Here is a 22,402-nt window from a genome sequence, read left to right as displayed (position 1 = left end):
TAAGTATTGAAAGGAAAATGCAGAAAGAATAAAAATCATTTACTATTATTTCTCTAAAGAATTTCTCACTATACAGACAGAGAAACAACATGTATCCCATTTGTTTACAATAAAAAAAAAAAAAAAAAAAAGAATTTCTCACTAAGGGCTGGTGCTGTAGCTCAGTGGCAGAATGCCTGCCTAGCACATGTAAGTCACTGGGTTTGATCCTTGGGACCACATAAAAAATAAACAAATAAAATAAAGGCATGTTGTCTGTCTACAACTACCAAAAAAAATTTTATCATTAAAATACAACTATACATTTTTCACTCTATTAAATGTTTTTTGGTGCCAAAACTGCATTTTAAATTTAAAATGTTTATTTTCCTTAAAAATGCTCTAAATGATTATTTTTGTAGATGCCCACAATTATTCTCTATTTCTATTGTCAAAAAGCTTGGAAATATACAGACAACAAATACCTGTACTTACTTTATGTCTTTAAAGATTAAACCTCTCACATTCCTCAAAATTATTAAGCAAAGCTTTAGCTCTGGTTTTTACAGTATATAGAAATAATTTAGAAACAACAACTATCAAAAAATCCTTCATTAGGCATATGCTACACTTTGTGAACTTTGGCAAAAAAATGAAATGATGACATGAAAAGAAAAGAATTTTGTGAATTTAGGAAATCAGTCCAGTTGCCACTGGAAATCAGAACATTAGCAAAAAAGAAACAATTGCCAGTAGTAAAATAGTGTCTGAAAAAATAGCTTGACATAATTTGAGTATTTCGAAAACCAGGTTAAATTTGTTAAACAGAACACCTACTGTGAACTCTCAAAGGCATTTAGAATTATCACCAATAATACTGTTCTCTGAAAGGCATCATAAATGATTCCTGCATTACTAGATCAAACATGTTATTAAATATTAAAAAGAAAAATGACCAAGCATTTTAGAACATCTAGAGGGGCTTTAGTAGTCACCCCCTTCTCTGGTGAGCTCATGGATTACAGACAGGAAGGTCCTGGGAGCAGAGAGTCACAATTTCCCCTTTACTGTATCCTGGGCTACCAGCGTGAGCAGCATGGCTGGGCAGAAAAACCTCTGGCCCGAGGGGAAGCATGGATGAGTGGATAGAAAAGGGCAGAAGCTTCCTCTCTGGGACTTGGGAGAGGACAGCATTAGTGGACATTTGAGAAATGTGAAGAAGAATGCTTATTCCCCACTCCAATCACTGTTTCCCAAAAATTTTATGTAAATTTATATTACATTTTTTCTTAATACTTTGCTAATATGTAAAATTAACATTTTACATGAGGCTTCTTTAATAGAATTTTGAGCTTTATAAATCTCAGTGCCATTGAAACTTAGAAAAGCTGCAGGTCCTGTTCTGCCATGTATTTTCTTGATAATTCTCTCTAACCAGTTCCTGCCCCAACAAATTTTATCCCATTACTCTGCTCTGTTTTCTTCATTGAAATGAATAAAAGAATGAATGCTGTTAATTTGCCAACTTCTACAAGCTCAAAATAAACTAAATCAGCAAAAAATAAGACCGGGATGACAAATCACAACTCTGCCACCACCGGCCCATCCCAGCACAGGCATTCCACTCACTGTACTCAGCCACTGAGTCCAGGTGGGACCCCAGGACCCTGGTCAACACAGTTCCAGGCAGTTGTGCCTGGGCAAGCGAAGCCTACTTGCTATTTTGTATCCAAGCAGGACTTCACTATTAGGCTGGACTCAGACGATTCAGCAATTACCTTGAATGTGTTCCCTACTCATACTTTATGTATGCTGAGACCATAGTTTCAGGGTCGGATTTTAGTTTCATCATCAGTGTAGACTAGGGAACCTGGGGTATCCATCGCTGGAAGACATGTTCAAAGAATTTGAGGTCTTTGGAAAGTCATCTTGAATTTTAACACTGTCAGAAAGAGGTATGAACTGACCTCAGCATAGATCATTTTAGAACAGTTTTCAGGAATGTAAAAGCAAGGGAAAAACAAGTTACCTCTGTCTTGTTTCAAATAACAATAATAGAGAACAGAGGAAACAATCTAACCTCAAAGTACTTTTCTGGATCAAGGGCAAAAGACATAACTTCTTTAAGACTTAGAAACTAAACACTGTCTTAAAGATCTTCCAAAGAGAGGGTATAATTTGAACCTTGTAAAGCTTTTTCTTTTTCCCATAATTTCAAGAGTCTACTCTTTGCCTGTCCTTCAGTAATAAACACTTCTCTCTATCCCTGGACTATTCAATTCTTCTTGTTTTTGAACCCCCATCTGCTCATATATTTCACTCTAAAAGAATATGAGTTCACCCCCTAAGTGTGTACAAACTAAGTCATTAAAGGCACAACTTGTATGAATCTTTCACCACTAGTAATAAGCCATGTTTCCTTATGCTACATTAAACCATGAAGAATTACTGCAATTTGAATGTCATGTAGTTTCATATATCATAAAATATTAAAATTTTTTTCAACTATTTTGAAATCCAAAAGACATTTAGTTTGTAGGTTATACAAAAACACACAGTGGGCTATAGTTTACAAATCCCTGATTTAGATATTCCCCCCCAAAAACCCCACTTGACTAATTTCTATTTTACATAAAATTCTATTTCTATTTGACTTGGGCTTCTCTCTCTTATTTTAAATTTAAAATGTAATGTATTTCACTTTACCTCTTTGCTCACTGAAGGATATTTTTGCATCTGCCTGGGTCAAATGATTAATCTCTCATAAATACTGGGGTTATTTACCTAAATATCTGGAAGTTTATATGTTATATAATATTGGACTTTTCCCACGGCATTTGTCTAGAATCTCTGGTTATTATAATTTCTGTCAAACTACACATTTTGTTTCAGAGTAATAGGATCTGTTTCTCACATCTTCCAATATCTTAAGTGTATGAGTGATTTACTGAAAGGAGGAAATAGAATAAATAGTCAACAGAATGACTGAAAGACACCCAAGGGCAAGGAGATGAATGTAACTATCAATGCCTTTTCACAAACCTTATTTCTCCAAAGGGAGTGAGCAGGCTAAACTTTCATGTGGGAATTGAGACTAAGTACTGTTGACCGAATGAGAAGACAGAATAAAATATGAACTGGCAGTAAAGAAGTACTTTTTGAGTGATGAATAAGAATACCTCTCCCTAGAGAAATGAGACAATATACAGAATTTCCAAGGAGATTTTGTGTAGTGTTATTTTGGTGGGTCTCCTCTATCCTCTACTGGTTGAGAGATGAGGACAGCATTCAAACCTTTGCAGGTGAACTGAGGGCACTAGGTATACAGGTACCTGGTTTAAAAATACATATTTTTGCTAACATTTTCTAAGTTTGTCAACACTACTACCACCCACTATCCAGGTCTTTATTGGTACAATCAGGAAGAATAATGTGAAAATTACCTAGGGAATATAGGTAAGAAAATATAAATCCTTTGGATCGTATACTTAAAATCTTCAGAGGAGAGTATACTCTGCTGGAAGATCATGTCTGCCTCTGTACTACTCCTCAAAATCATACTGGGCTTCTTTACTACACTGTATTTGGAGTTGACAGAAGCAGTAGCGTAAAACACATATAACCTTTGAGATTAAATGAACCATTGAGAACACAAAGCAAATTTTCTGTTTTTGCTCTACCTGCTACAAAAATTCATAGGTCCTACTCTCACTTTAATGCCTCAAATTAAAAGATGAACAAAAGAAAAATGTTCAACTAATTTACTTTAAAAATGAGTTAATATAATGGTTCAAGGAAAATTCAGATAAACAGTAGTACAGGGTTTACACTTCAAGTTTTAACTTCTTTTTTTCTTTTTTTGCGTTACTGAAGATTGAACCCTGCCCATGCTAGGCAAGCATGCTACTAATGAGCTACACCCCCAATTCTGCATCTCTAGTTTTTAAAACATACAAATGAAAAAGACTGTACAACTAAGACATCAGCTGTTACTACTGTATACTGTTTCACCTAGTCTCTAACAGTAGCTCTGTTTTACAGGCATAGAATAAAACCACTTGTCATATAGGAAAAAGTATCTTACATCTACCTGAGTAAAAGAGAGCAGTACGCCCACCCAACACAGTTTCTTTATTTTCCATATAACTAAGACCTTAAACACAATGTAGAAACAATGTCATGTGCTAATCCTTTAAAAAAGTGAAAAAGAACAAGAAAAAAAGGATCCTGTATATAAAAACAAAGCAATAAGCATTTACCTAGAGGAAGAAACCAATAAAAACCTGAAAACGAAGAGTTCTCAAAACAAAGCTTGACCCTACATGTTCATACCTGCAAAAGGTTCGCAGAGTCCTAACTCTATCAGGACAAGGTAGAGGAGGTCAAGTTTCACTCGCTTCACTCTGATTCAAAGCTTTATACTTACATCTTGTCTTGGCCAGCGCCAACTCGCAGAGTCAATCTGGGGATAACTGGACTCGGGGCTGGAACGACTGGTTCCACTTTTATCTGTGGAAGTTAGTACATTACAGTTCAATGTTACTTCTTTTCTAAGTACCTCCTACCTCTTCTACTTTCCCACCTCCACAAACTTAATAAACATGTCTAAGTCACAAATATGGCTAAAATGCTAGACTGAAAGATACTCTGGGTGATTCTGTGTTTGTTTTTCAACAACTGAAGGCTACCTGACATCATGTGAAATTTTATGAACTTTAATTACATTATGTAAATACAACTGTTATTTCTAGACTTTTTTTTTAAGTTTGGGTTAATTTTTTGGGTTTTATTATATTAAAATTTTTAAACAAAATTGTTATCTAGAGCATTTGGTAGAGTATTGTCAGATTTGTCAGATTTAACCACATAAAAACTTGCAGTGGTATTTTCTTTATAAGATAAAATGCATCTTTTGTAGAACTTGGTAAACATTAAACTCATTTTATTATACGGGAAAGTTGAATTGTCAAGTGTTCCTTATAGCATTAAATTATTCCATTTTTGGTTAGTAGTAAAAAGATCTGAAATGCTGTAAAACAAAACAAAAGTCCATCTAATTTTCTTATTAGAAAGGATTTATTGCAAAGGCAATGACTGCTGAAAAATATATTCAAAAATATACATAAGTTGAGGATCACATTAAAGGGTCTCTTCACAATTTTTGAAGACCTTGATTAAGTAAATATTTCTAATAAAACACATAAAACCAATCTCTGTAGTTCCAAATAGTTATCTATATCAGAATTTTTCAATGGAAGTTTGCATTTTTGATGGGACAATTCTTTGTTATAAGGAACTGTCCCAAGTCATGCCAGATGTTTAACATCCAGGGTCCTGAAATACCACATGCCAATAGTTCACAGCAGGTTCCTGACACCTAGCTGCAAACCACTGACTTCTATTTTTCAAGTTCAAGAACTGACAGAAGAGTGGGGTGGTTCTAAGGAGGAATGAATATCTTAAATACTGCTCAATATATTATATCATAAAGTGACTTGCACAGGGATCAAATCTATTGTTTTCTCATATATATTTATTTGTTTCCTCCTAGTTTACTATTATCATTTTTTAAAAAGAATCTATCATCACATTAAGATCTGCTCTGACCATTCTCTTGGACAGTGCCTGGCAGGTAAACATCTTCACCTGTGCCTTCAATACTGTTTATTTGGATTTCCAGTCACTCATATAATGGCAGACACCATGTCTGTTTTGTTTATTGCTATTTCTCAGTGTCTATCACAGTGACACATAATTGTTAAGACATATTTCAATCATGAATATGAAGCAATGATTTCAAACCTTTATATTTTCAAGACCCTCCCTAGATTTTCTTTCCACTCTTGCTTTGCAAACTTCATAGGAAAAAGTATTGAGGCCAAATGGTAGGAAAACTCCTTTAACTCCTTAGAGATGTACAAACTTCTCTGCACCCACAACCATAACTACAGTCTACCTACTTGAATCTGAGTCTTAAGTCTTCTTCCTCAGCTTCTCCATTCCATTAATTATTTTTAACTAGTTTTTATTTTATTTTATTTTATGTTTTTTTAGACTTTTATTTATTTATTTTTATGTGGTGCTGATGATCAAACCCAGTGCCTCACACATGCTAGGCAAGTGTTCTACCACTGAGCTATAACTGCAGCCCCTATCTAACTTTTAAATATACTCAATCCTATCTTTTTTTTTTTATACTGAAGACTGAACCCAGGAGTGCTTAACCACTGAGCAACATCCCCAGTCCTTTTTTTTAAGATTTTATTTAGAGACAGGGTCTTGCTGAGTTGCTAAGTGCCTGGCTACGTTGCTGAGGTTGGCTTTGAATTCAAGATCTTCCTGCCTCAGCCTCCCGAGCCACTAGGATTAAAGGCGGGCACCACCACACCCCACTCAATCCTATCTTAAAATTTTTTTCTTTTTTACCTTCTCTTTAACATCTGGCTAACAACTGCTTACATTTTTTCAGTCTTCAATTTGTTGTTTCTTTATTTGTGTTGCTATCTGTTCATCTCTTATTCTTTCCTTGACTCACTCCAGTTTCTGCCCTGACCACACCACTAAAACCACTCTTTGTAGACTTAATTATTGGTGAATGTCCCAGTACTTTTCTTCATGACAGGCCCTACTGAGTTCCTGTCCTCTTTACATAGACCCTGCTTTTGCCTGACATTGTTTGCTCCTCTCCTCTTGTCATTCTGCAGTTTCTTCTTCAGCAATCTCATCCATGCCCACGATTCCACTGTCATGCCTTCAAACTTTCCCTTTCTAGACTAGCACTGACTGATTGAACCCAAGACCAAACCAGAAGCAGCCTACCGAAAAACTTCCACTAAATATCATGCACTTCATCTCCTAACATCCCAATCTTTTTTTTTTTTTTTTTTTTTTGGTGCTGGGGATTGAACCCAGGGCTTTGTGCTTACAAGGCAAGCACTCTACCGACTCAGCTATCTCCCCAGCCCCATAACATCCCAATCTTATCAGTGTCACTAACGGTCATTACGATGGGGGTAGAGCAAGACCCACGTATAACTAGTTAGGGCTTGTGTTCACTTTCTTCAAAAAAATTTTTTTTGAATGAACAGTTCCATATTTAAACCAATCTGAAAACCAGAGATTCAGTCTTTATTTTGTTGAGCTATTAAGACTTCTATAATTTTTTCACCCTTCTACTTTATGGGTTCTGTTTTATTTTTTTAATTAATTTTTAAATAAGTTTAAAAAATATTTTTAGTTGGAGATGGACACAATACCTTTATTTTATTTATTTATTTTGTGTGGTGCTAAGAATCGAACCCAGTGCCTCACATGTGCTAGGCAAGCACTCTACCACTGAGCTACAACTCCAGGCCTGGGTTCTGTTTTATAGGTAAACAGAACATACATGGAGCAAGCATTTTTTCTTTTTTTTTCCATTTTGTTGCCACATGTGTATTGTGTAATTTTTAAACACATCTATTTCCTCAAATAATTACCATTTCCTTATAGTGAAAACTCTCAAAATCCTTTCTTCTAGCATTCTGAAATGTGCAGTACCTTATTGCTATCTGTGAAACAGCACACCAGAACTTCTTGCCCCGTGAGTAATATTTCTTATTCCTTATTCCTTTAACCCACAACACTATATTTAAACACTAAAGCAGCTTTTTCTAAAGCTGTATTTAAAAAATAAAATGGTTCCCCCCTACCTACCTTTAAAACAATTCTGGCTTATGGTTGATATGCTGTGCATTGTGTTTGGCCCATTCTTTACTACACTAAACAATAATTGTATGATATTATCCTTGTACACTATTACACAAAATGCCCCATATACATTATGCGACTTGATCTCAAATTCAGCAAGCACTCTGGTAGCTATTATTATCCCCATGTAATGAAGGGCTCAGAAAGAGTAACTGGTTTGCCCACAGATACAAAGTCAGTAAATACAAATGGTCTAAATCCAGGCCTGCTGAAACCAAATTCATCTCCTGTTCTACCATACATCTCCTTGGCTCTCTGACACATTTTGAGCTGTTTCTGATAATGCTGACGTCCTGCATGGAGCAGTTCACTTTTTTAGCCAAGGTCTCCTATGATAAATGACATACTTGTGTGATGGGTAGGGTTAGTTGTAAAATGTGTTTTTCTCTATCAAAGGCTAACTAATTTATATGGAAATTGAGATTAACTTTGGCTTCACTTCACTTCCATCTGACTAAACTAGCTTGGGTTTTTGACACTGTCTTAAATGGTTTACAGGGCAAACAAACCAAGATATCATCTATTTATGACCTCTTATAAAAAATAAAATAACATGGAAGAATAAGCAAACAAAAATAATGGCACATTTTATAAGTCAGATTAGAAATGGTACAAATGGGTCCTGAAGGCAACAGGTATTCAACTAGCTGAATTAATGAATGATTCTGCTACATCAGCTCAAAATTTTATCTGTATATACAGTGTCCATGTTATCCAGAGACATCTCTGATAGTGAAAGGGAGGTTTAATTATGCCATAAAAAAATGCAAACTGGGATTGTGCCAGACAAATAGGACAACTGGTGTAACCGCACCTATAAACTACTTACACACTTATTCTCAAAGAAGTTAAATCAGATTTATCTTGAAAAATTTCTAGAACTATAGAAAAAGATCAATAAACTTCTAAAGAAGAAAAAGACGAATGAGGATGCTAATGTAGATATAGTGTAATTTCTAAATAGAATTTTCTTCCCATATTTTTGCTTATATTAACTTTATCTGAATGCTTACTGGAAAGAGATACTTCTTATAAAATAATTTCGTATGCATACTTCCTAAGAACCAACAAACTCAATGAAAACAACTTTGATTACTTAATATGACTAATGCCATCTTTTAATGGCATGGAGCCCAAATCTGGGGACAACATGAGCTTTTAAGGGTTAAAATAAAAGAACAGCACTTTGGAGTAATGCTGAGAATTGGGGCAAGCAGAAGAGCATTTACAGTGGATTACTAAGCTTCCCAATTCACCAAAGAGGTAAAGTCCAGCAATATAAGACTCCTTTGTAGCTAACTAAAAATACATTGTCAGTGGATTTGTCCAGTTTTATGTATAAGCAATACTTCTTTCACCTGAACTAATACTAGTAGTCATATAAGCCCCTTATTGCCATGTGCTGCATTTTTTTTGCTAATCTTCAAGGATTTAGCTTCTTTGCCACATACCTCAGGGCACCAACTGATAAAGCTCTAACTCTCCATTTTTCCAGGACACCAGCAGTGCGGCCTTGCAAAAAATGAAAATCGCTCAAGAGATTTAAAGGGGAAATTTATTTTTAAAATCCTGACTTGAAGCAAAGAGGTGGATTTTTAAAAAGCTTATCTATAAAGAATCAGTTTAAATTTAAATTCTATCTTGGAACTCTTTCATGCATTCCAGCTTTAAAGTTTATCTTTTGACAGGGACTTTCTACAAAGGTAATGGGCAGCTTTGTCAATATAATCTGTCCAAGTTTATTTTTTTTAATGTTAAACTCCTTTCATTAAAAAAAAAAAAAAAAAAAAAAAAAAACACCACATATGTGTACTAGCTGTGGTGGCAGTAAGTTCAGCAAGCACGAGTTCAGATTCCCATCTATGCTGATAAGTTAGAAAAAATACATAAATTCTCCTCACAAAAAGCCAAGTTTAATCACCTAACATTTGGATGCTGACAGGTAACCCTTCTATTATCTTCCTTAGCAATTAGAGTCTTTACATAATTTACTTTTGAAACACAGTCTAACTACACACTGATAAGCCATCTAAAATATTAAGATGGTCAGAAGAAGATGCACAACTGTGGTTAAGCAGGAGTGGCACCCAGCGTGGATACTCTAACAACCCACGCCTGCTTTCAGCCAGGGTTAGCGGAGGGTGACTTTGGTGACTTCTATAATTAAACATGCTCATTTAAACATTAAGTTACTGGTTTCTTCTTGGAATAGACAGTTATAAGAAATACGAAGAGAGTATTTCCTTCATTTACTGTGCTATTTTATTTACTGAAAAATCCTTTATCTCACAAGTTAACAGTTAATGAGAAAACACTAGAATTGAATCCATTTTACTTTAAATACAAGAAAACAAAGATGAAAATCTTTTGTTAAAGGGGAAAACCAGTAAGACTATTTACCGTTCTCTAAACTGTTTAAATTTAATAAAAAATTATTTAGGGGCAAATCCTAAAGGATTTGTGGGTAAAGAAACATTAAAACTTTAAATTGTTCTGATTACTAAAGTCATTAAGGCTTGGAGGATACCCCTTTCATGGTCTTTAAAATGTGGCAGTTGAACAGGAGTTGTCTACGGTTTCCTCAAGGACTAGAATTTTATTGAGTAGTGATGTCACCCTGCTCCTGAGTGTTGACCCTTCTTACCTGTCCCTCTCCCACTAGCATCCCCTTACTCAGACACACCAGAGCAGACAGAGTGATGGGCCTGGGAAGCTGCATGGGTGATAAGGAATCCAGGCTTCAGGCAGATAGACCTGGCCAATCACAGCTCTTCCACCCAGGGCTGTAGCAAGTCATCCAACCTTTCTGTACAGTTTTTCCAGTTGTAAAACAGGAAGAGAAATACCAAACCCCTAGAGCTGTTTGGAGGATTAAATAATGGAGTTCTGCCCAGGTCTGGCACTTGAATGCACCCAGTAAGTGACAGTTGTTAAAATCATCTTCTATCTAGGTTAGTTCACTCAATAGCTAATGTTAACTCAAATGAAACAATTCATCAATCAGTAGGATAAAATTTGGGGACTCCTTTATAAAGTCAATGGACTTTTCATTACATACAACTTTCAATTATCCATGGTTTGGTTATCAACATTATTGGTTATTTCCAAGAAAATCCTGAATTGTTAGTCATCTATTCATCTTAAATGACACAAACTAGTCTTTACTTAAGTGTTTTCTATGAGAAAGCAGAAGAGAAGGCCTTTTATGCCAACATATTCTTTGAGAAGGCATGAAACTATTGTTTTTAAACAGAGGTAAACTACATAATGATGCTGTCTCTTCCTGGTATTGAATGAGGGGCAGAGACAGAGGGAAGGAAGCGAAGGTTCAAGAGGTTAAGAGAGGCTCATGAGAAGCTAGGAAAGAGCAGAGCTAGGACCTCAACCCAGGTCAGTGTGACTACCGAAGTCCATGTTCCTTGCTAGTTGTGGGCCAGCTGGGCCTGTTTACTTACAGAGGGTGATGTCGTCGTTTGGGGGCAACACTCCACTGGGCCATCATATTCAAATAAGAATATATTCAAATATAAAAACACAGTCACCATTTGACAGGCAGATTTTGGTTTATCTTGTATTTAAGATTATATAGGTGGAGCTGGGGGTGTTGCTCAGTGATAAAACACCTGGCTAGCAGGAGACAGGTACTGGGTTCTATCCCCAGCAGTGCGCCTGTGCGCACACACACATACGCACGTGTAGACACAACTCTCCAATTCCACTAATATAAATAGCAAAATGTTTTCTTACAATGATCCCTCCTCCAAAAACCACTTAAAATACCAAGAATAAATTTTAATTAAAGTAATTTTAAATCCTATACTTTCATTTAAACCCCAAAGAGTCATGGTCTTAAATAGTCATGCAATACATACACTGACAGGTACAAAAACAAAAAATTTTAATAATAATTTTAATAATGTTAATTTAAATTTATTTTAAACTGCTCTGATGTACTGGTAGGTTGACCACCGCTAATTGCTATTATGCTATGTGGCTTGTCAACATAGTTGCTCTTAATAGGTTTTTCTTACAAAGTTCCATTTTAAATAAGTGACACACCAAACTCCTAACCTTGACTAATGCCTATTATTGCTCATAAAGGAGAACTAAAAGCTTACATACATTATTTCACTTACCCCATTTTTAACTTAATGTAGGAAAGCATAGTGGTTAGAAACATCAATTCGTCTTGCTGTTCTGCACTGAAATTCTGGCTTCTGTCGCTTACTTATTAAGTATGTTATCTTGGGCACACTTATTCATCTTTCTAAAACTAAGTTTTTCATCTTAAAGTGACTATAATCATTATAGTGTCTACCTCAGAGGGTTGTGGTAAGGACTTAAGATTATATAAAGTGCTCAGCATGGTGTTTAGCATATAGTAATTACTCAAATGTTAACTATTACTATTTTGCTATTTTTAGTTTTATCATTTTCTCTACATTAAACATGAAATACCTAAGGATTAAAGAAGCTAAAAAACTTTCTTTGGGATTTTATCCAGGGTATGCTGGATTCCAAAGCCCAAAGCTACTTCTACTCACCAAGCAATTCTTGTTTAACTAATGATATCTGTGTTGGTCACTAGTATTGATAAATGTGTACAAGGCTGGTAAAATCTTTATAAATAGGCAACATAAACAGGAGATTTTAAAATTTACCTTTGTTGCCTTTATTCTGTGGACATGTAAGAAAATTCAATGATCATATATAACTCCACGTCAGGACTACTTTCAATTATTCATTTTACTTAATACTTCAGGGTTGGGGTTGAAAAAAAAAAAAGTCTTAAGGTTTATACTAATATGTCAATTTCTACTCATTGTCAAGGCATTTCCACGAGCTGCAGTGGCCTTTATCCTTTCCTATCTGTGTAAAAGACTAAAATTTAAATGAATGCTAAGAAAGTAGAAATAATTGTTAAAAGCCTAACAATAGTTGACACACCTGTACTACTACGTTGGCTAGTATGGTCAAATGAAGTAGCAAGCCTAGAGGACAAAATAGCAAACCCAGAGATTTACAGTTTTATGGTGGATTCAAAATGGAATAATACCACCATCATCATCTCTAGTTACTGAGATGGCATTTACTTAGGTGCAGCTATAGTAATATGCATATCCTGCATCTCATGTAACCCTCATAAAAGCAAAATGCCCAATTTCACTAGAGTCAGGATTTGAATTCAGGTCTGACTCTACAGGCAATACTATTTATTATTTTTAAAGTTCTTATAAGACGGCTGACTTTGACAAATGTTTATCTTTTCATATCTCTGATTCACAATTCATCAAAACTGGTTTAAGAACGTGGGTCCTTCTGTCAGATGAAATCAGTGACTAGTAACTGAGCCTTTGCCTGCCAGAGGTAGTCTGAGGGACTGGTCTTTCTTACAGTCAGATAGATTCAGAGGAAAGGTATGGACTGCAGTTATGAACCTAATCTGATGGGCTTCTCTCAAATTCATAATGGCTGTTGAAACAATGCCACTGAATTTCTAAAGATTTCAAGATGGTGATGAAAGCAAAAGTATCATGTTTGACTGACTGAGGGTTCAGTTGCCAAGTTACTAGTACATGATAGTATAATGACTAATTGCTGTCAGACAATATCTCTAACAATAAACATTTCAAAATATGAAGTATATCTGTGGTCTAAGTGACTTGGCTTGTTTGCTACTCCTGTAATCTCAAGCTTGGACAAGTTACTCTCTCAGGGTCAGTTTCTCATTCATGGGTGATAAACTATTGGATCTATGTCACAGGTGCGTTAGGAGGAGAAAATAAAGTGTAAGAGCTTTCAAACCTGACAAGTTGTATATAAGAATAAATAATAAAATGATAAAATGATTTGTAAAATGGAAATAAGAATTGAGTTTCTGTATCTACATAACTTGCCAATATTCAGTTATCGATATCAGAATTTCCATTCTACGTCTTTCTATTTTAGCATAGCTAAGGGGGAAAAGAAAGAATCAAGTTAGGCAGAAAAATGTGAGAGCTGCCATCACTATTTTCAGCAAAACTAACTTTCCTAGGTAAGATTTATTGGTAATAGATCTACTATAGCTCAAATCTATATTTATCACGTGGAAACCTCAATATTTTGAGGTTTCGTTCAAACAGAGAAGATCACTTCTATAGGCTAGGGAAAGGACCTCTGAGGGGTTCTATGGATGGCACTATGAATATTGAGTTGCTTTTTTAGAAAGTTTAAACAAATTTTCAAATCAACCAGTCAACAAATATAATAATCCCAAGAGCCATGAAGGAAGAGCAGAGTCATAAGGACATAGGCCACATCCTTTGGCAACAGGACAGAGGTCCTGGCTCCTACAAAATGGCAGGATCTATCAGTTTTTCTGGACGGACTGTGAATGTCTGATTTACTGACAAGGTAAACATCTGTGCTATGTGGAGTTACTTTCTGCCCTAAACCAGACAAGCCTAGAGGCTCGGGCTAAGATCCTCAGAATGAGTTCTAATCTTGTTAATGCAGAAAATGGAAGGAATAAGAGATGCTACTCAAAGTACTATAGATAGCCGTAATCCTGAATAAATGCCAGAATGGCTCTTCAGAAAGAAACTTGAGTCAGGAGTCTTTCTATGGGCCTTGCTATCCTCTTAAAGCAGGGCCATGACTTTACATGCTCTTAGAAAAATGAGTTCTGTGTTTTCCAGGGATCTGATAGCACAAAATATTATACAGTAGACTTGATAATTAACAAAAACATCACTTCACTATTTAAAATTACAGATTACTAAGAAAAAACTGCCAGAGATTAGCACAGTTAATACAGAGTTTAAGCTATGAATTTTAACATCTTTGAGTGTATGGGGGGGTCTTGATTACAAGCTTATGGTTTCCAGAACTAAAATAAACTTTGTAACCTTATAACAAACATATTTCCATTACTAAAATAAACTTTGTAACCTTATAACAAACATATTTCCATTAAGTTATGGGTGATTTACATCCAGAACACAGATACAATTGCTGGCTTTGTTTACCTGTGTTTTTCACTAGGACTTTGTTCAGATAGTGCCGAAAATGATAAACTGCTTACTTTTTCATGCTTGTGTTTCTCCTTGTCTTTTTCTCTCTTCTCTCGCTCTCTTTTCTCTTTCTCCCTTTCCTTCTCTTTCTTCTCCTTTTCCTTCTCTTTCTCTTTCTTTTTCTTCTTCTCCTTTTTGTCTTTCTTCCTTTCTTTCTCTTTAGGCTTCTCTTTCTCCTCAAACAGTTTTTCGGGGAGCATTGGTGACAAGGCAGGCAGCATGGAGGGGACCCGTACTGCTGCAGCGGGGCTGAATAAGGGCAGAGCCATTTCTTTGGGGGGCAATACCAGTGGTGTTGGTGGGGCCTTCATCTTCTCTTCTCTACCCTTATCTTTAACCTTTTCCTTTTCTCTTTTCTCTTTATCTTTCTTGCCCCTTTCTCTGTCTTTCTTCTTATCTTTATGCTTCTCTTTCTCCTTCCTCATAATTCCATCTTTTAATCTCACTTTTGGATCAACGTCTTCAAATTCTTTTATTTTAAACTTATAGGGATCTGAGTCTTCATCTTTAAGAAACTCCTTCCATGGGTACTTTGTTTCCTTGCCAACTTCCTTTTCTTTCTCCTTCTCTTTCACTTTATCCTTCTCTTTACTTTTTTCTTTGCTTTTGTCTTTTTCCCTCTCCTTATCCCTCTGCTTTTCTTTCTTTTTCAATTTCGTCTTCAGTTCTTTTTTCAACTTCTTCTTTACCTCCACTGATGAAGGCAGCTTGGTTTTCTCCTCATACACATTGTGGAGAGGTTCAGGAGTGGGAGGAGAAACGGAGGGAGAAGAGATATAAGGAAAGTTGGGAGGCATACTGGCAGGTGTTCCCAGTTTCGCCTTCCGCACTACCTCGTCGATGGAGGCGTCCATTGTCCATGAGTTATCAGAACTTGAAGTTCCACCTGAAAGAGGAAGAGGAGTGGATCCAGACTTGGTGAAATTGTTTGAAGAAGTGGAAGCTTTTGGAGTGGTACACTCCGAACCTGAAATTCTCTTAGGGCTGGTAAAAATGTCTCCTTCAGATTCTGATCCAGAAGAAAATTCGAAAGGGTCTGGCTCCCGTTCAGCACAGGCTCTCGCAATCACAGCATCAATAGAGTCATCAATCGTTTTGTCCGTCACCACAGCCTTTCTCGGCTGAGTCTCATTGTTCAGTTTCCCAGCATCAGGGGGAGTTTGGGTTTGTTTTACCTGGATGGGATCTTTACTAAGTTTTTCACTTACTGTGGCTGAAGGAGTCCTATTTGGTGTTTCGGGTCTGACAGGTGGTTGGGGGATATGAGACATAATCTTGGGGCTTTTGGGGCTTTTGGGGCTTTTAGAACGTCCAGGTGATTTCTTTTCTTTGGAGACAGTTTTTGGTGACCGAATAGGACTTCCAACCATTGCTGGTGACTGGGTGGTTTTGGGTGACTTAGTCTTCTGTCCTGGAGAACTGGTTTTGGTCTTCGTTTTGGGTGGAAATGACTTGGTTTCTAATGGCTTTGCAGTTGGCATTTGTGATTTTGCCACTGGAGCCAACATGGGTGGCTCTGGTGATGGAGGTGCAAGGTCTGTATTGTCCTGTGTGTGGACTGGAGACAGCATTGGAGGAATCTTTTGTGTATTTATTGAACTGAGTGGTTCTCGAGCTTCCAATAATACTACATCTAGAGTGTCCCCTTTAGTGCTTAACAGTCGTGGACGCTTCATGGCAGGCATCTCTTCAGCTTCAGGACTGTCCAATGGTCTTTTACCCAAGAAATTTTCATCATTAATAATTTCCTCCTCCTCCAATTCATCATCTTCTTCCAAGGGAACTTGCATGGCTTCTGCTGACGTGCCCCCATCAGTGGGTACCTGCTCTTCTTCCTCCTCTGGCAAAGAAGAAAAATAGTATTATTGGAATGTAACAAAACCTAATAAAAACAATGCTTCAAATATGATTTCTAGGAAAGAAAGGAAACTGAGTATTTGGAGAGTAAAGCTGGAAGTTCTCAGGGATCTTCCCTACCTGCACGCCATCCTTCTTTTAAGAGCAACAGTCAGCGATGGCAGATGAACAACTAACTGTTGTTCTCTCAGGTGGTGTGGCTCTAACTTCAGGATCTGGACTTTGCTAAGTATTTCCAGGTTTTCTTCTCCTGCTTCCTTAATTAGCTCTTTTCCTGTCTATCTATTTCCATGTCCTTCCCATGTCCCCATGCCTCACACGCATACACACACCCCTCTAGAAACCAAGAGATGGGTTATTATATGACTACACTCCTCAGAAGTGACAGAAAGGCATGCTTTTTAAGAACTTCTGGAATACATTTTAATTTTCTGAATGCAATTCCTCTCCCACTTATAACTTCTTTTTGGTTTGATGTCAGCTGCTTGAGAGGCAGCAGGGTACAATGCAATACATTCTGCTTAGACACTGGAAAAAACAGAGTTTCAGCTAGAGTTCTGGCACTACAGAGCAACCAGTCTTAGGCAATCTCTCAACCTCTTGGAGCCTGCTTCCTGACCTTTCAAAAGGGGCCAATGCTACTTGCCCAGCCTACTTGACCAGAGTTGCAAGATAAGATTATTTCTTTCTACACATATTAACTTAGCATATAATGCACAGTGATCAAGATTGAAAGAGCTCAGGGAGAATTCATGACCTAAAAGAATTCAAAATTTAGTGGGGAAATAATGTATGTGTGTAGCACATAGGAAATGACTAGTGCCATAGACAGATAAAGTGCTATAAAATTCAGAGGAAAACAGATTGTTGCAATGTCAAATATGTGGGTAGACTTAGTAATTATACAGTGTGTGGAATACCTGGAGCTGGGAGTGGCAAAGTCCCACTCATCTGAAGGAGCAGATGACAGAGAAGGAGGTGGGACACAGGAAGTATATAAAAACTAGGGAATAATTTCATTTGTCAGGAAAGTAGGGTACAAAATGGGAAGCAGTGAAAATGAAGTTTAGTAAAATTATATCCAGATCCTAGAACTTTTGAATTCCAGAAAAATGAACATGACCTTTATTCTACTGGTAGTTTGGACGGGGAGGCCAACTGGAGCCAACAATGAACAGAAATGGAGACAAATGGAGAAGATGAGTGGGATATGTATTAGAAAAATCACACTGGCAGAAACATGGGTGGGTGGGATGGAAAATAACAGGTACTAAAGGAGAGGAGACAAGTTATAGGGTTACTGAAATGATACAGGTAAAGGCAAGAAAAGTCTAAACTAGAATAGTGGTAACAAATAGGAAACAACAGAGGTAAATGATGTTCTGAAGACAGAATGGATAGAACCTGACAGTGATGGAGTACAGAAGTTGAGAAAGGATTCAAATACAATTTCAAAAGTTTGAGGCCTAGAGAGTGATAAATGTAGTCATTAACAGAAATAGGAAATAAGGAAAAAGTAGACAGTGATCATTACCTCAGTGCCTTGAAACAGTTTGATAAACACTTAGTCAGCAATGTCTAGTAGGCAGCTAAAGATATAATTCTGAAGTTCAGAAAGCAGGACATGGTGTGTGAGAGAACAATCTTTCTTGAGATGATTGAAATTACAATAACAGATGTATGAGCAAGGGTAAAAAAAGAGCCAGCAGGTTCAAATATTTTGAAGAATACCTACATATAAAGATAAAGGGAAGAAGAATTTAAAAAAATACAGGAGGATCAGATGTCAAGGAGACCAGTGGAGCAATTTTTAAAAAGGAAGCCTCAAGAACCAGGTCAGGACTTTTGAGGCCAATGAGAATGAAGGCTAAGTGGGTGTGGGGGTGTGTGCCAATAATTCCAGCTACTCGGAAGGCAGAGGCAGGAGGATCGTGAATTCAAGACTGGCCTGGGCAACATTGTGGCAACATAGTGAGACCTCATCTCCAAAAGATAGATAGACAGATAGATAGATGGATAGGCAGACAGATAGATAGACAGAGAACAGAGAAGAGAATGAATGAAGGATAACCGCAGCAGAAGTCAGGTTTTGAAAGCATTAAGGGGAGATCACAAGACATGGATGAGGTGACGTAAGGGAAGCATTCTGCAAACTGTAAAGAACAAGATGACGTCAGCACATACGCACTGCTGTTACTTGATAATGGCACCATCATCTATCCAGTACCTGGGGCAGAAACATGGGAATCATTCTAGGCTACTTCCTTCCCTGTGACCCCTTCAAATTTGCATTGTGAACACAAGTTTTCTACTCTACTTCCTTTTACATGTCCCCCCACCCCCATTACTGTCCTCTTAGTCCCAAGCCCCAGAGACTCTTCTTTGCAACCACAATATCTATCCGGTCTCAGCCTCAGTGACACCGTCCTTAGAACCATCTTTCACACGTGACCATCTGAGGTGGGGCTCCCCATCTTAAAACTTTTCACTGGTCCCATCAGAAATAGATTGCTAACGGCATCCCTGGGAGTCTGAAGATTTTCTGGAATTCCTTCTCAGACTACTACTCAGTAGAGGCGAGGTCTCCTATTCTCCAATAAATGGGAGAGTTACCTCTTAAGATATGTTCTATGTGCTTAGCTTCCATAGAAGTCTTGTTGTAAGGCTAAAACATGTTAGAAAAATCATCATTCTAGGGGCTTGGGAGATAGCTCAGTCAGTAGAGTGCTTGTCTTGTAAGCACAAGACCCTGGGTTCGATCCCCAGCAACCCCCCCAAAAAAAATCATCATTCTAAAATATAAAAATCCAATTTCTCCGGCATGACTAAGAAAGATGCTCTATGATCCAGTATGGCAAGTGGTCTCATCATTCACAGTGGGCCCGCGCACTCCACACAGTCCAGACACACGTCTGGCAGGGCAGTGCCATACCTCTGGGCTTCTGCTCGTGAAACTCCCTTTGCCTGACATGTCTCTGCCCTCCTGACACACTGGTGACTATTTCTCCCATCAAATGTTACCTCTTCTGTAACGTTTTTTCTCAGCAACTAGAAATGGTCACTTACCCTCTTTGCTGCATGTGTAGCTGTATTCCCACTATCATGCAACAAAGACTGCCTAAGGGATTTATTATTTGGCCCTTTACAGAAAGGGGCCTTTACAGGGCTGATCCCTGTCCTAGACCTACCATATTCAGATCATGGGAATACTTCCTTCCCTCCTCACTCTTTCGAGAATGAATTTGCTCAAATGGTAAACATGAAAAATCAGAAAGAAGACAGCTTTAGGATATTGTCCAAGTGAATGAAAGTTTTTAGAATAGTTATTAGATTCAAAGAATTCCTTCTTACTCTACAGTGATTCATGAATCTCAAAGATGCCAAAGCAGAAAGACAAAGGTTTGGTGGCCTAATGTGTTAAAGTGAACTTTGAGCATGTAGGTGGTGCAGGCCTGTAATCCAAAGCAACATGAGAAGCTGAGGCAGGAGGATTCCAAGTTCAAGGACAGCCTGAGTAACTGGGCTTCCTCAAGCAATCTAGCAAGAACCTGTTTCAAAAAATAAAAAGGGAAGGGGATGTAGATGAGTGGTAAAGTGACCCTGGTTTGATCCCTAGTACAAAGAGGAAAAAGAAAAAGAGAAAAAGAAAGGAGAGAGGGGGCGGGGGATGGAAGAAAGGGGAAAAAAAGTAAATCTTGCTTTAATTCTGGAGGCTACTTTGAATCTATATTACTTCTGAGAGTGAGTCCTCTAGAGAGTTCCTTAGCAAGACATTGGGAAATGCTCAAACATAAACAGTCTCTAGAAAGAGGCTACCCAAAGACTATCATACTAGTCCTCCAGATACAAGGACTGGTTTGCAATCAGAACAGCTTGAAAAGTTGTGTTCTGAACACAGTATGCTTAAAACTGTACTATTTTATTAGTGCAATTTTATCAGATTGGAATTGGCAAGATGGCTACCAGATAGACATTTGAACTGAAGGAAGTATGCCTGGTTTGGTTAGGAAAAAACTTAAAACCTTCATATAAATAAGTTAGAAAATTCATTGGGTTTGTTTTTAATTTAAAGTTAAAATAACTCATAAAAGTAATAAAAAATTGGGTTGGGATTGTGGCTCAGTGCAGAGTGTTTGCCTAGCATGTGTGAGAAACTGGATTCATTCGATTCTCAGCACCACATATAAATAAATGAATAAAATAAAGGTCCATCAACATCTAAAAATTTTTCTTAAAAAATAATAAAAATTAATGTTGGTTGTTCACGTTTAAACAAATAAGAGAAAAATTTTAACATAAAGCTTGATTTAAAGTAGGACTACAAACTAGAAAGGGTTATTCTGGTGTTGCTAATTTATTTCTATAGTTCTTGTTTTCTGTTCAAGTCCCTGCTGCCAACATATTAATCTAGAAGTTTTATACGATTTAAAGGAGAGATATAAATTACAATACTAAACTGTCACAAATGTTGCTTTTAGGAATACAAAGGTTTTAAAATAGGTTTTTAAAGAATCAAGAGATTATTAGTTTAATTTACAATTTTCTATTTACTTTTAAAAACTTTATAAGAAATCTTAGATTGCAGTATTGAAATCAGTCAAAATGAGCAAAGAACTTTGCTGGAAAAGAAAGCCTTAAATTTTTAAAAAGAACGGGAAGAATTATGAAGGCATTTTAAACAATCTTTTAAATGAGTAATTATCTGATACCTATCCAAGGCCACAGGCAGTGTGCATATAAGGTATAATGCACAACAATGAAAAAATACTGAGACCATAACGTAACTTCAGAAACAGCACATTATCAATGTCACTCTCCCGGCTGGCTCCTTTCCCACTCACCCCCTGCTTTCTCTACCCCATCCCCAGGATATGGATAACTCCTATTGAAAAAAATAAAGTCAAGATTTTTAAAAATCCACCATTCCCCATTTCCATTATAGTTTTGCCACATTTGAATGTAGCTTTCTCGTTTTGGAACCTTACATAAATATCATACTACATAATATTCTTTTGCTTTTTTCCACCCAGTATGATTTTGGACATTTACCTAGGTTGATCAGGTACTATATATTACAGTTCATTCATTTTCACTGTTGCTGAAACGTTCTACACTTATTAATACATTCTCCTGCATAGGGAATTTTTCTACTAGAGTGAATGTATTTTATTCTAGAAATACCACCAACTGAAATAAATCAGTTGATCCAGCTGATGTCTGCTCCAATATAAACATAATTGATGGTTAGGCATAGTAAGTTTCTGGCTTTTTATAACATAGATAATTTTAATTTTATTTTCTAAAATTTTGCAATCTTAAAATAAAATATATGATGGCTAAACCAAATGGTTTATCTTTTACCATGGGTAAAGTTTAATTTTAGTTTGATCAGAGGAAGATGGCAATAAAATATTCTTTGCAAAATGAGCACCATTAATTAATAATTATAAAACATCCTACAACTGTTTTTTAAAGTGAATTTTTAAAATAATAACTTTATTTTGTTAATTAGTTTTGTGTATGGTGCTAAGGATTTAACCCAGTGCCTTATGCATGCTAGGCAAGCACTCCACCACTGAGTCCAACCCAAGTCTCTTATGAGTGTTTTAATATTTTCTAGTGCTCATCTGTGGAAATAGTTTGACTACAAAACTGCACAATTTGTCCAAAAGAAATGAAATGTTATATCTGATGATATGCAATATTTCTATTGTTTCAACATTTTGAAACTGGAGGAAGGACTCTTCTGTATATATGTAATA

At 36.7% G+C, this 22,402-nt stretch overlaps 1 protein-coding gene across 2 annotated transcripts in view; it reads right to left on the bottom strand.

The window, feature by feature from the left end:
* The window catches only part of Taf3 (TATA-box binding protein associated factor 3), a 170,919-nt gene that overhangs the window by 30,801 nt on the left and 117,716 nt on the right, over positions 1-22,402 (bottom strand). Inside the window, exons 3-4 of one of the 2 annotated variants that reach the window (XM_047520575.1) lie at positions 14,795-16,623; positions 4,406-4,488 (exon numbers count right to left, since the gene is read on the bottom strand). In XM_047520575.1, the coding sequence (XP_047376531.1) occupies positions 4,406-4,488; positions 14,795-16,623 (1,912 nt within the window). Of the gene's footprint in view, positions 1-4,405; positions 4,489-14,738; positions 16,624-22,402 lie in introns of those variants that run through there. The other variant, XM_047520576.1, reaches the window with a different exon arrangement.

This window comes from Sciurus carolinensis, chromosome 12, assembly GCF_902686445.1.
Source record: "Sciurus carolinensis chromosome 12, mSciCar1.2, whole genome shotgun sequence".
Classification (NCBI taxonomy): Eukaryota; Metazoa; Chordata; class Mammalia; order Rodentia; family Sciuridae; genus Sciurus; species Sciurus carolinensis.
The sequence above is the reverse complement of the archived record's forward strand: the minus strand, read 5'-3'. Positions and strand labels throughout refer to the sequence as shown.